Source organism: Coenobita brevimanus, chromosome 82 (assembly GCF_032717465.1).
Source record: "Coenobita brevimanus isolate Jiangsu-jjx chromosome 82, ASM3271746v2, whole genome shotgun sequence".
NCBI lineage: Eukaryota > Metazoa > Arthropoda > Malacostraca > Decapoda > Coenobitidae > Coenobita > Coenobita brevimanus.
The window spans coordinates 14,624,917-14,639,700 of NC_137035.1; the positions used below are offsets into that span (position 1 = coordinate 14,624,917).

A 14,784-nucleotide genomic window follows, 5' to 3' on the forward strand; every position below is an offset into this window, starting at 1 on the left:
ACAAATTTTTTCTCATAAGGAAAAAATTTAATTTTGTAGGGGCGTAATGTCACGAATCAAATTTGCGACATTTACCTTTTGTGAAAAACACGAACTATTAGTGGGAAACTCATTGTGTATCGCTCAGTTAACCGTTTCTCTCTCCACTTCGGTGGTATACTTTTCAAAACATTCGTCACTGTTTCAAAAGTGACCGATTTAATGCACGTCACTAAGTGCTCTACTGAGCGATACTATTGTTTCTTTATTGTTCGCCCCTGCTTGCCTCGACCGTTAGAAAAATGCGGCCTAGTGCTCCGCTTTTCTTTCCCACGACTTACTCAGTCGAGTGTTTGCTCTGACGGAGAGAGGTCCTGTGCCAGCAGTGTGAGAGGTCAGCTAGTACCCAAACTCCACTTCACAGTTCTCCAGTGCTCCCACCCTTAGTTCAGCTTTGGGTGATACACAGCATTCATTGACCAGTATTTCCTTTTTGTATTTTCCTAGACTTAAGAGTTTAATTAAGGTGTTTTTCCTAGGGTAAGAATTTAGCTCGAGTGAGTGAGTGAGTGCGATCTCATTAATTTGATTTTGAAATGTACGTTAAATTTATTTTGTAATCAATAAATTTAACAGTTCTTTTGCTTGAGCTTAATGTAATGTAAACTCTTGTTTCATTTCTCCGCAGTTAAGCTTATTTCTCTTATAGCTCCTAGCTTGCATAAACGTTTTGCTATTCATAACTGGTACTTAGGCCAGTCTTGTGTATTAAACTTAAAATCTGTTGTGCCTCCTAGGAGTTAAGCACCAACAAGAACCTGATACTATTATTAGTATTAGTTATTTATTGTCAGGGGTGAAGTAACTTTCTCCAGAGGCTAACAGTAACAGCAATCGAGTAATTAGTCTCTGCTGTGTACTGTTGAGAAAGTTTATAAATTCTCGTTCTTAGAGAATCGTGCGAAGAAGTCAGCGTAAAGTAATCGTTGCTTGATTTAGTAAGACGATCATTGTCCCTGCTCTTCAATATTATTGAATATTATTATCAATTAAATAATATTTAGCATTTATTTCAAAAACCCCGTGACAGTGTGTGTGTGGGAGGTCGGTCTACCATGCACCACACAGTCAGTTTGAATCCAACAGTCGAACCGAGCGTGACTTGTGAATCGTTATTTGTGGCTTATTTTTGTGCCTTCCAGTGACTGCTTGCCTTGTTTGCCAACATGGGGCCTAAGCGTAGTGCTAGTGATGCATGTGGTAACACACCAAAGCAGGCTCGTAAAGTGACATCGCTGACAGAGAAAGTTAAAGTGTTGGACAAACTTAGGGAAGGAATATCGGCTAGTGCTGTTGGTCGTATGTTTGGTTTCGGGACAATTCGTCATCACAACAATAACTAGACTATTCGCCATCAGGACGATTCCCCGTCATTTATTTACATACCAGTTTATTTAGCAAGTACACTAGTTTTTTACTTATATGAATTATAAAATCTATCTATCTATTCTATCTATTGCCAGACGCCTCAATCCCGTTTGGGGTGGCCACAAACAAATCGCCTCCAAGTCACCCTGTCCCCCGCCATTTCACTCCCCTCCTCCCAACTCACACCCCCCTCTCTCATATACCTCTCCACCCCATCTCTCCATCTCATCCTCGGCCTCCCCCTCCCTCTTTCCCCCTTCACCTCACTCACATACACTGTCTTCGTCAGTCTTTCACCCTCCATCTTCTCCACATGGCCAAACCACCTCAGTGTGTTCCTCATAACGCTTCCTATCACATCCACATCAACACCACAACGCTCCTTTATATCCTCATTCGGCAGCCTGTCTCTCCATGTGACTCCACAGGCTCCTCTTAAATAACTCATTTCCACGGCTCTCACTCTTGACTTGTGTCCTTCCAACAACGTCCAAGCTTCACTTCCGTATGTTAGAGTTGGTATCACAATACTGTCATGTAGTAACTTTTTCACTTCCATGCTCACTTCCCTGTTTCTTATCACTGCTTTCAAAGAACCAGCAACCTTTCTTCCCTGCTGTACCCTTTCAAGCACTTCACCCTCCAAACCTCCATCCTTACTCATCACACTACCCAAGTACTTAAACGTACTCACATTTTCCAATTCCTCACCATCCAACCTCGCTGTACATTCACTGACTTCACCTCTCTCAAAGACCATCACTTTACTCTTCCCTACATTCACCTTTAGATTCCGTTTCTTACACACTCTCTCAAACTCATCCACCAAGCCTTGCAGCTCCCCTTCGTCTTCACTCAACAACACAGTATCATCTGCAAACAACAGTACAGGGAGTTTCCAAACACTATCCTCTCTCACCAGGGCCACTCCAACATCCACTACCCTACCTTGTACCACTTTTATTACCCCATCCATGTGCAGATTGAACAACCATGGAGACATGACACATCCCTGTTTCAACCCAACTTTCAAAGAGAAAAATTCACTTAGTTCACCATCCACACGCACTGCAGCCTTTGCACCATCGTACATACTCTTCACAGCATTCAACAACTTCCCATCTACTCCATATATTCTTAACACTTTCCACAATCCTTGTCTATCCACCCTGTCATATGCTTTCTCCAAATCCATGAAAGCCGCATACAACTTTTTTCCCTTCTCTAGAAACTTTTCCACTAAAGATCTGAGAATGAATATCTGATCTACACAACCTCTTCCCTTCCTAAAGCCTCCCTGTTCTTCTCCAACTAATTTCTCTGTTCTTTCTCTAACTCTGTCAGTAAGTATCCTACCATACACTTTTCCTATTATACTAAGAAGACAAATGCCCCTATGATTACCACACACTTCTTTTTCCCCTTTTCCTTTGTACAAGGGAATAATAATACCTGACTTCCAATCCTCCGGGACTCTACCTTCCTCCCAGGCCAATCTGCACATCTTCCACATCCATTCTACTACTATCTCTCCCCCATGCTTCAGCATTTCACCACACACTCCATCAATTCCTGGGGCTTTCCCTGATTTAACTTTCTTCATTGCTTCCACAACTTCTATCCTACTGATTTCTTCCTGTTTTCTCACCTCCCTCCTTCTCCCAGCCATTCCCCAGCCACTTATACTCGCATTACTTCCATCCTCCACGTTCAACAATTCCTTAAAGTGTTCTCTCCATCTGCTCACTTTTTCTCCCTTCTCCACTAGTAATCTACCATTTTTATCTTTCACTCCCCTGCTAACTTCACTTCCACCCTGTCTTACTCTTTTCACCTCTTTCCAGAACAATTCCTTACAGTCCCTCCACTTTACACTCAAATTTCTTCCAAATTCCTCATCCACTCTCTTCTTACTCTCTCTTATCAATCTTTTCACCTCTCTCTTTCTTTCTACATATAACTCTCTCTTCCGCCTCTCAACTTCTTCCACGCCCCTATTTCTCATCCATTCATTGTATGCTTTCTTCTTTTGTGCCACAGCCCGTTTCACCTCTTCAGTCCACCACGCTGTTCCTTGCACCCCCCTCCGTCTTCTCTTCCTTCCACACACCACATCACATGCTGCACATATTTCTTCTGTAAATATTCTACACACACCTTCCACGTCCCCCATCTGCTCCAACTCATATTTGCCCAATCGTTCCTCCACTTCTCTCTTATACTCTGCCTTTTTCTCATCCTCTTGTAACCTTTCCACTCTCCTTGCAACTACTCCTTCCTCTCGTCTTTCCCCTCTTCTATTCCTCCATCTTACTTGAACTTTAACTCTGGCCACCACCAAGTAGTGGTCAGAAAGTCCACTCCCCCAACCTCTATAAACTCTTGCATCCAATATACATCCTCGCATCCTTTCATCCACACACACATAATCAATCATTGCCTTCCTTTCACTCAATTCACCACCCACCCTTCTCATCACTCGCCATGTATACCTGTGGATCATTTTATGCCTGAAGAGGGTATTGGCTATCACCAACCCTCTCCCAGCACAAATGTCCACTAACGCACTCCCAATCTCATCTATCTCAGCAGGCACACCCCACTCACCAACTATTCCATCCACCTTCACATTCCCAACTTTACCATTCATATCACCAATCAAAAACACTCTATCATTCCTTCCAAACTTTTCCATGCACACTTCTACATTTGTCCAGAACTCTTCTCTCACTCTTCTAGCACGATCTTGCGTTGGCGCATACACACACACACAATCGCCCACATTTGTATTCCAACTTTCAACATACCCACACAATCCTTGATCCAACTGATCCATACTGTCTTATGCTCCTCTTCCATCTTTTACTCACAACTATACATACTCCTTCCTTTGCCCTCTCATTCTCACCTACTCCTGCACATATACCCCATCCATACTCCCATTCTCTCACACTTTCTCCTCTACATTTTGTTTCAGTTATTCCACATACATCCACTTTCGCATCCTCAAGCACCTGGACAATCTCTCTCTCTTTCACCTCATCATTTGCTCCCCTTACATTCCACGTTCCAATTGCAATGTCCTTTGTCCGGTCCTTGGTCGTCAACGTTTGGTCAGTCCTTGTCCGAGGCTTACTGTTTGTTTTTTTAGTTAGTTGTTTTCCGGGGAGGGGCACTAACCCTCCGCCAACCCTTTTAGTCGCCTTTTACGACAAGCAGGGATACTGGGGGAGTATTCTTGACAAACCCCCCTACCCCCAGGGGGGGTAATTAGTTATTAAATCATTAGTTATTAAATCAATAATTAATTAGTAATAAGTATATTTATAGAATGACGGGGAATCATCCAGGGTGCGAATTGTCCTGATGGGAATCGTCCACGTTTTAACAGCGAATTGTCTGATGGGGAACTGACTTGACGGCGAATTGACCGACGGGGAATTGACTTGACAGCAAATTGTCTCGGAACCGTATGTTAGGGGTGAAAGAGTCAATTGTTCATACAATAAAGAAGGCAGAACATAGCACACGGGAGGCAGTGAGGCTAGTGCACCAGACTATGCTAAAGCGTCTCCACCTACGCCTGTGCTTGTCAGCTTTCAGTAAGTGTTAAATTTCTTATATTTTCATTGTTTTCAATACTTTATGCTAGTTTATTAGGTGTATGTAGTGCATAAACAGTATTATTCAGATGTAATACACTTAATACACATGCGTAAATACGTGCACACATGCACAGAACATATATGCAAATTTACCACACATGCGAAGGGTCTGGGAACGTAACCCTCGCATAAATTAAGGGATTACTGTACCTCTCAACTCCATCCCTCCACCTCATCCTCAGTCTTCCCCTCTCTCTCCCTCCCTCCACTGCATCCACATACACCCTATGACAGTAGTCAGTCTTTCATTCTCCATTCTCTCCCCTGTCCAAACCACCTCAGAGTATATCTCCTAATTATCTCAACCACATCCACATCCACCCCACAACGCTCCTTCACTTCTTCATTCGTCAACCTGTCCCTCCATGTCACTCCACATGCTCTTCTCAAGTAAATCACTTCCACTGCTCTCAGTCTTGACTTGTTCCCCTCTAGCAAAGTCCATGCCTCGCTTCCATATGTCTGGGTAGGGATCACAATACTAACATGCTGTGACTTCCATACAAACCTCCCTAATTCTCATCACTGTTTTCAGTGAACCAACAACCTTCCTTCCCTGCTGTACCCCTTCAAGCACTTCATCTCCAATAGATCCATCCTTACTCATTACACTACCCAAGTACTTGAATGCACTAACATTCTCCATATCCTCACCATCCAACCTCACTGTGCATTCTGTGACTTCATTCCTCTCAAACACCATAATCTTTACTATTGTTTAAATTCACTTTCAGATTCCTCTTCCTACACACTGTCCCAAATTCATTTACCAAACCTTGGAAATCCCATTCCCCTTCACTCAACAATACTGTATCATCAGCAAACAGAAACACCGGAATCTTCCACATTTCACTCTCATTCATTACAGCCACCCCCACATCCACTGCCCTACCCTGCACCTCCTTTACAACCCTATCCATGTATATATTAAACAGCCATGGAGACATCACACAACCCTGTTTCAGTCCCACATTGAGATCAAAGAACTCACTCAGCTCACCATCCACTCACACCATAGCCCTAGCTCCTTCATACGTACTCTTCACAGCACTCAACAATTTCCCCACCACTCCATATATTCTTAATACCTTCCACATACCTTGCCTATCTATTCTGTCATAAGCTCTCTCCACGTCCATGAAGGCAACATACACTTTCTTTCCCTTCTCTAGATACTTCTCCACTAAACATCTTAGAATAAATATCTGATCAACACACAAATTTTCCCTTCCTAAATCACCATTGTTCTTCTCCAACTAGCTCCTCTGTTATATGCCTAACTCTATCAATGAGTATTCTACCATATATTTTGCCAGTCACACTAAGAAGGCAAATACCCCTATGGTTACCACATACTTCTCTCTCCCCTTTTCCTTTGTATAAAGGAACAGTGATACCTGATTTCCAGTCCTCTGGAACCTTGCCCTCATCCCAAGCCAATCTACACAACTTCCATATCCACTCCACAACAATCTCATCCCCATACTTCAGCATTTCACCACACACTCCATCAATTCCTGGGGCCTATCCCGTCTTGATCTTCTTCATTGTTTCCACTACTTCTGCCCTACTGATCTCTTCCTCCCTCCTCTCATCTCTTCTTCTCCCAGCCATTCCCCAACCACTTATACTCGCACTGCTCTCACTCTCTACATTCAACAAATCCTGAAAGTGCTCCTTCCAGCTCCTCTATTTCTCTCTCTTCTCCACCAACAATCTATTATTCCCATCTTTCATTCCCCTACTATTTTCCCTTTCACACTGTCTTACGTTCTTTATCTCCTTCCAAAACACTTTCGTATTCTCCCTCCATTTTGCACTCAGGTTTCTCTCAAATTCTTCATCCACTTTCTTCTTACTCTCCTTCACCAATCTCTTCACCTCCCTTCTCCTTGTCACATATACCTCTCTTTTCTCTCTCTCATCTTCTCCACTACCTCTACTCGCTAGCCATTCACTATATGCCTTCTTCTTTTGTTCCATAGCTCATTTCACCTCATCATTCCACCATGCTGTCCCTTGCACACCCCTGCATCTCCTCCTCACTCTACAAACCACCTCACACGCTGCACCTATCTGTTCTGTGAATATCTTACATACATCTTTCACCCCTTCCATCTGCTCTAACATACCTTTCCCAATCTTTCTTCCACTATGCTCTTATACTCTGCCATTTTCTCACTATCTTGCAACTTCTCCACTCTTCTCACAGGGGCTTTTTCTTCCTGTCTTCCCCTTCGTCTCTTCACTCGTTTTCTTTGCAGCCTTACCTTGGCCATCACTTAGTGATGGTCCGAGATTCCATTCCTGACCCTCTCCACACTCTTGCATCCAACACTTGTCTTCTCATTTGTTCATCCACACATACGTAATCTATCGTTGCCTTACGTTCAACATGTTCACCATCCATCCTCCTCATGACTCTCCATGTATACCTGTGGATCATCTTATGCCGAAAGAAGGTGTTGGCTATTGCCAACCCCTTACCAGCACAGATGTCCACGAAAGCACTACCATTCTCATCTACTTCAGCTGGCACACATAACTGACCAACCACTCCATCCACTCGTACATTACCAACTTCGCCATTCAAGGCTCCAATCAAAAACTCTCTCTTGCTCCTCTCATATTTGTCCATACAAGCTTTTACACTTGCCCAAAACTCATCTTTCACTCTTCCAATCAAAAACACTCTCTTGCTCCTCTCATATTTGTCCATACATGCTTTTACACTTACCCAAAACTCATCTTTCACTCTTGCCACTCGGTCCTCTGTGGGCACATACACACAACGCCCAAGCTTGTATACCTACTTTCATCCTCACCCATACAATCCTTGCACCCACTGTTCCATACTCTCTTATATTCTCCTTCCACTTCTTGCTTATCATCAGACATACTCCCTCTCTTGACCTCTCATTCTCATTAACTCCCGCACATATTCCTAAACCGTATTCCCATTCTCTCACCCTTTTACCTTTTCTATTTAGTTTCAGTCAATCCACATACATCCACTCTTGCATCCTCAAGCACCTGAACAATCTCTCTCTCTTTCACTTCATCATTCACTCCTCTCACATTCCACGTCCCCACTCTTAGAAAGTTCTTTGTCCATTCCTTAGTCGTCAACGTATTGTCCTTCCTGGTCCGAGGAGCTTTATTTGCTTGTTTAGTTAGATCTTTTTATGGGGTGGGGCACAAACCCACCACCAGCCCTTTTAGGTGCCTCACATGACAAACAGGGATACTGGAGGAGTATTCTTGAAACCCCCCTACCCCTAGGGGGGGGTTTGTTTCTCAAGAGAGCCAGTTCTTCCTATGGAATTCACTACTGCTTGAAACATGTATGCACCTTTGCAATTACCAGAACTATGGCATCACTCATTTACTATACAAATTTCATCAGCAGAAGTGGCAGCAACTAAGCCCTGTACTCATCCATCACGACAGCTCTTCCAAGGTCACTGCTTCTCAAAAAGGGATAGGCTTTGAGCTCCCCTTGGAAGATTCAACACAAATAAACTATCTCACAGATTAAAGGACATCTATTATAAAACCATGGGGTCATTTACAAAAATGGCTCATGAACAGATTCTGGTTCCTCAAGGCACATAGGTCATCTTCACTATGACACAATGGATCACTGCACGGGACAGCCCTGTAAGGGCGGCTGCTTACCTACAGTTGATGGGTTTGCTTGGCCAGACAGATTGGGGTGATCAACAACTGTGGCTGGTTCATTCAGGGACTTTACAATGGCAAAGGTGCCAGAGAGGGACACCTTTACATGGTGTCACTGATGTACATGGGTGGCTCCACTGCCTGGTCCTACAAATGGCACTCTTCCCTCCCTATCCCCCAAAAGGAAGATGGTGGACTCCAAGAGAAGGGTAACTTCAGTCTATGGCCCACTGGGTTTACATTCAGATGAGCCTGAGGTTGCAGCTATGACTACTATTTCTCAGGCTAATTCATCATCAGACTTAGGGCATTCTGGGTAGAAACACTAGTGAGATGAGATTCACGGGTGAGTTAGCTCTAAAGCCTACAAATGGTAGCAGAGCCAACCCATTCCTGAATCTCATCTCTTTTATGTCTCTGCCCGAATGTGCCTAGTCTGTTCTGTGCTCTCCTAAGAATAATTTCATTCATACTTAATGCTCTGAACTCTCTGGCTCAAATTCTTCTTGCTCCTTTTGGTACCTTGCCAAAAGCCTCTCTAACAACTTTACTTCAGCCTCCTTCCCTCCTCATTTCTGCCCTGAAGGCTCTGTAACTATTTCTTCTACAGAAAAAACAGAACTCTTTGCTCAGACTTTCTCCTTCAATTTCACCTTAGACAGTTCTGATTTGTTCAACCACCACTTTCCCCCTCTGACTTCCTCATGACCGACATTAAATTTTTTCAACTGGTGTACTTTCTGCCCTTACTGGCCTCAATACCAACAAGGCATATGGGGCATGATGGGGTACCTACTGTTGTCCTCCAAAACTGCGCTTCCGTGCTTATAGCCTGCTTAGGTAAACGCTTTCGCCTTTGTCTGTTGACTTGTACCTCTTCTTCTTGCTGGAATTTTGCTCTCATTCAGTCAGTCCCAAACAAGGGTGGACATTCCCAGCCCTCTAACTATTGCCTAACTGCTTTCACATCCTGTACTTGTACATTGTTTGAATACATTTTTATCAAAAAATTTAAATCTTCTTTCTGATCACTAATATGAGTTTCCAACAGGGATGCTCCACTAGCGATATTCTCACTTTCCTTCCAGACTCCTGGTCATCCTCTTTTTGGGACTTTGGCAAAAGCTTTGCCACTGTACTTGCCACCTTATAGGCTTGTGACTGAATCTGGTATAAATCTTAAAATTTCAAAGCTGACCTCTTACAGCTTCTATCCCGTCCGTGCCTTCAGCTCTAACTTCCTTTCTGGTTGTTCTATAGCCACTGCTGCAGACTGCCACCATTCTTCTAGAGCTATCAATAGTAGTCCCTCAGGGTTCTGTCCAACTGCCAGCTCTCTTCCTTCTATTCATCAGCAACCTTTTAAGCTAGACATCTAACCCTATCCACTCATACAATGACTCCTCCTCCTTTCACGTTTACATTTGCTTCTCCCATCGCTCATCTCAGCAGTTACTTTAACAAACATGTGATAAAGCTATGGCACACTTAACTGCTCTGTGCCGGGATGTTTATATTGCTGTCACCCTTTCATTGCGGGCAATTTTCCAAAAGTTGCCTGTTTTCAAACCTTACTATCTCGGAAATTATAGCATTTAGAGAAACAAATTAATAATCATATTACTCACCAACTCTCCTTCTTGCAAATAAGACTATTCCCAGGTCTGTAGCTGGTCGCGTTGATGAGTAACGACGTGAAGAATATACGTAATTTTTGGCTGCGAGGCAGGCTGTATTTGTGTGTGTACGCATGGAGTATCAGCTTAAGCCTGACTCCACGTTCCAAGCAGGGCATCAATTTATGTAATGTTCCCGCTGGTTGGAAATCACTAATTTCCAGCTCGCACTCTTGAATGTCTCTGCCGCAACAGATGGCGAGAATCGGTGTAGATCCTGTATTAGAGGAGCAGTAGCGTGTGCAGGTGACAGAAACTGGACCAGATTGTGTTTTTATCTCTCTTTATGCACCACAGAAAGATACAACTGTGACAAGAGAGAGTTCAGAGCAGAGCGTCTCTCCTCTACCAGAGCTGAAAGTAATCTCCTACAGCTGCCTGGCCTCCCCACTGGGAGTGGCCCTAGGTCAGCAGTTTCTTAGAGGTGCCATATTCCACAGACAACTGGGATTTGTACATGAGTAGAAGTAGTTAGAATGCTACCATGCACATCATACACCTCAATAAAGTAATATTAATTACATTAAAGTATACCAACAGGGTATATGTGTTTCCCCAAGACTTAAACATATATTCAATTCATACTCTTCTATTGCCTTCCCTCACCCTCATGTTTACGCCGAAAAGTGCTGACTTTCGCAGGTCTGGCACTCATCTTATTCCCATACCATGCTTATACTGAAGTAGCATTTGGATCCTCATCTCAACACTACAACACATTTTCTCTAAATATGAATAAACACAATGTGTATTGTGGCAAGTGACATAATTCCAATGTGGAAATGATTGCTCTCAACTTGATAACTTCTCCATTACTAGATAAACTAGACACAGTTGCATCCAAAACATGCCCTATGGCACTATCAATTAGCCCTTTCCTAGTATCCTTGGAAAGAGGTTTGGCAGGAGTGGATGAGGCAAAGGTCCACGTAAGGTGGGAACAGAATTGGACAAGAGACATAAGAAAACATCATCCCACATCTGGCAAAGTCACAGAGACGACTAAGGTATGCTTGCTTCAGGTGCAGGGAGGCTATCCCCACCCTTTGGTGATGAGATCAAGTGGCGGCCACTTCAAACCATGGCACTAAAACACTTGCAACTATAGCCATCCTCCGGTGGCCCTGATCCACCAATATTGCGTTCGATATAACCGTCACCCTGAGCTTGGGGGTTCATGTCTGACCTGGCTCATATCTCTGACTGGGGAAAAGGTAATTATGTTGTTTTTAATGCATCAAAAACTCAGTTCTTACATCTTTCGACCTGTCAAAATCTTCTGCAGATGGCAGTGCCCCACAACAGCGAGGTGTGGGGAACAATGTGAAGGTCTGGTTCCTAGATGAATGCCACACTTGTCTCTCTATCCAGTTAGCTGCGGCACCATAGCAGGCTCTACATCATCCCATTATCTGGTTATCTGGTTACCACCCAACACTGTAAATGGTTTTGTTGGCTACAGGAAAACATTAGGCTTGTCACTCAATGTAGAGCCATCTGAAGAGGAAAGAAGAAGAATAAAAAGTGACATGAAAGAAAGGGACAAGTAGGAGGAGAGGAGGGCAGACACAAAAACAGAATGACAGAGGTAATTGAAGAATTAGGCAGCATTCATCAAGGGAGTGGATGTCAGTCACCAACACCTACCACCCACCAACTACAGTAAAATGGAGAAAACAACATACCTTATGCTTTAGGCTATGAAAGTATTTCACCAGTTCTGGTCTCTCGTCCAAAGAATCTCCATACACATCTGATGGAAAAGATTATGTTATCGACGGAATGAAAATATGTAGGCTGATAACCAAACAGCCTATCCATCTATCTATCATTCAATCCTCTATTACCCTATTAAACACAGGGGCCCAGAGTTTGGTTATGCATTCTAGATGTTAAAGGCAAAAATGACCAATTGCTTGTCCCTCAACAGTACTATGTGACCACTCCTATGAGTGTCCTGTGAGTCAAGAATCGTAGGGCATACTGATAAACAATTTATTATGCTTATGACACCTTAAATATCTTAAGTATAATGATATCTTTTCTATCTCAGACCAATGAAACCTTAAATACCTTAAGTATAATGATATCTTTTGTATTTCAGACCTACTGCTGCATGATAATTTTATTCAACTTTGAACAGACCTCTAATGGTGCTTGTTTAACTCATGAAAAGTATCCTCTAATTTGAGTAAAATCATGTATAGCGAGGTTGAATGGTGAGGAATTGGAAAATGTGAGTACGTTTAAGTACTTGGGTAGTGTGATGAGTAAGGATGGAGGTTTGGAGGGTGAAGTGCTTGAAAGGGTACAGCAGGGAAGAAAGATTGCTGGTTCTTTGAAAGCAGTGATAAGAAACAGGGAAGTGAGCATGGAAGTGAAAAAGTTACTACATGACAGTATTGTGATACCAACTCTAACATATGGAAGTGAAGCTTGGACATTGTTGGAAGGACACAAGTCAAGAGTGAGAGCAGTGGAAATGAGTTATTTAAGAGGAGCACGTGGAGTCACATGGAGAGACAGGCTGACGAATGCGGATATAAAGGAGCGTTGTGGTGTTGATGTGGATGTGATAGGAAGCGTTATGAGGAACACACTGAGGTGGTTTGGCCATGTGGAGAGGATGGAGGGTGAAAGACTGACGAAGAGAGTGTATGCGACTGAGGTGGAGGGGGAAAGAGGGAGGGGGAGGCCGAGGATGAGATGGAGGGATGGGGTGGAGAGGTATATGAGAGAGGGGGGTGTGAGTTGGGAGCAGGGCAGTGAAATGGCGGGGGACAGGGCAACTTGGAGGCGATTTGTTTGTGGCCACCCCAAACGGGATTGAGGCGTCTGGCAATAGATAGATAGATAGATAGATCTGGATATACTGTACTGTAACACGAATAAATAACACCAAGTCCAAATACACTGTACACTGAAATAGTTTGGCCATGTGGAGAGTATGGAGAATGAGAAACTGATCAGAAGAGTGTGTGAGTGAGCTGGAAGGGAGGAAGGGAACTGGGAGACAGAGGGTGAAACAGTGGGATTAGACTGTGTGTGTGTGTGTGTGTGTGTGTGTGTGTGTGTGTGTGTTTTTGTGTGTGTGTGTGTGTGTGTGTGTGTGTGTGTGTGTGTGTGTGTGTGTGTGTGTGTGTGTGTGTGTGTGTCTTACCTAACTGTATCTTTACAGGAAGGAGTCAAGCTCGTAATGTCCCATGTCTTAAACCATTTTTACCATACATCTTAAATTTATGAATTGTTTTGGCACACACTATTTCATTTGGTAGTGCATTCCACTGATCAATTGCCCTATTTGGGAAAATAAATTTCCTTACGTCTTTATCGCCTCTCTTTTTATGCAGTTTTTTGGAGTGTCCTCTTGCTGATGCTTCCCCATAGGTTATATATTCATTTATGTCTGTTTTCTCCTCCCCTGATATGCATTTATATAGCATAACCATGTCTCCTCTTTTCCTTCTCTCCTGCAGTGTTGGCAGATTCAGCTGTTCTAGTCTTTCTTTGTAGCTTAGATCACTTAAGCCTGGTACCCATCTTGTTGTGGCCCTTTGAACTTTTTCAAGCTCATCTGTGTGTGTGTATGTGTGTGTGTTCTTACCTAATTGTATCTTTACAGGAAGGAGTCAAGCTCATACTGTCCCATGTCTTAAACCATTTTTATTGTACATAGCCTTAAATTTATGAATTGTTTTCGCACACACTACTTCATTCGGTAGTGCATTCCACTGATCAATTGCCCTATTTGGAAAACTAAATTTCCTTACGTCATTATCGCCTCTCTTTTTATGCATTTTTTTGCAGTGTCCTTTCGCTGATGCATTCCAATAGTGTGTGTGTGTGTGTGTGTGTGTGTGTGTGTGTGTGTGTGAGAGAGAGAGAGAGAGAGAGAGAGAGAGAGAGAGAGAGAGAGAGAGAGAGAGACTGACTGACTGATAATAGACAGGGTAAAATGGATGCCATTAGTTTGTCACCATCCTTTACTGGATCAGGGCATCTGACTACAGCTACATAAATAAATGAATGTCATCAAACTCAATGGAATTTTACTGTACTGTCTTGTACTGTAAATCTTTGTTATAAGTCACCTATTCTGATGTTCTTTTTTAACTGGTAGATTCAGATTTACTGGTAAATCACTGATATGATTATTCGATTACTGTATACATGTGCTGTTCCAGGTGACTGGCTGAAGAGTGTGATTGTAAGTGTGTACAAGGGGAAGGGTGATGCACTAGAAAGAGGAAATTATAGTGGCATAAAGCTTTTCGACCAGACAGTGAAAGCAATGGAGAGAGATTAGGGAAAAAGTGAATACTGATGAGATGCAGTCTGGGTTGCCAGGCAAAGGG

General features: G+C 43.1%; 1 protein-coding gene across 1 annotated transcript in view; it reads right to left on the reverse strand.

Annotated features, from left to right (window-relative positions):
* LOC145409682 (U3 small nucleolar RNA-associated protein 15 homolog) overlaps positions 1 to 14,784 on the reverse strand; it is a 403,188-nt gene that overhangs the window by 38,216 nt on the left and 350,188 nt on the right. Inside the window, exon 10 of the mRNA XM_080280034.1 lies at positions 12,115 to 12,182. Coding sequence (XP_080136160.1) covers positions 12,115 to 12,182 — 68 coding nt within the window. The remainder of the gene's footprint in view (positions 1 to 12,114; positions 12,183 to 14,784) is intronic.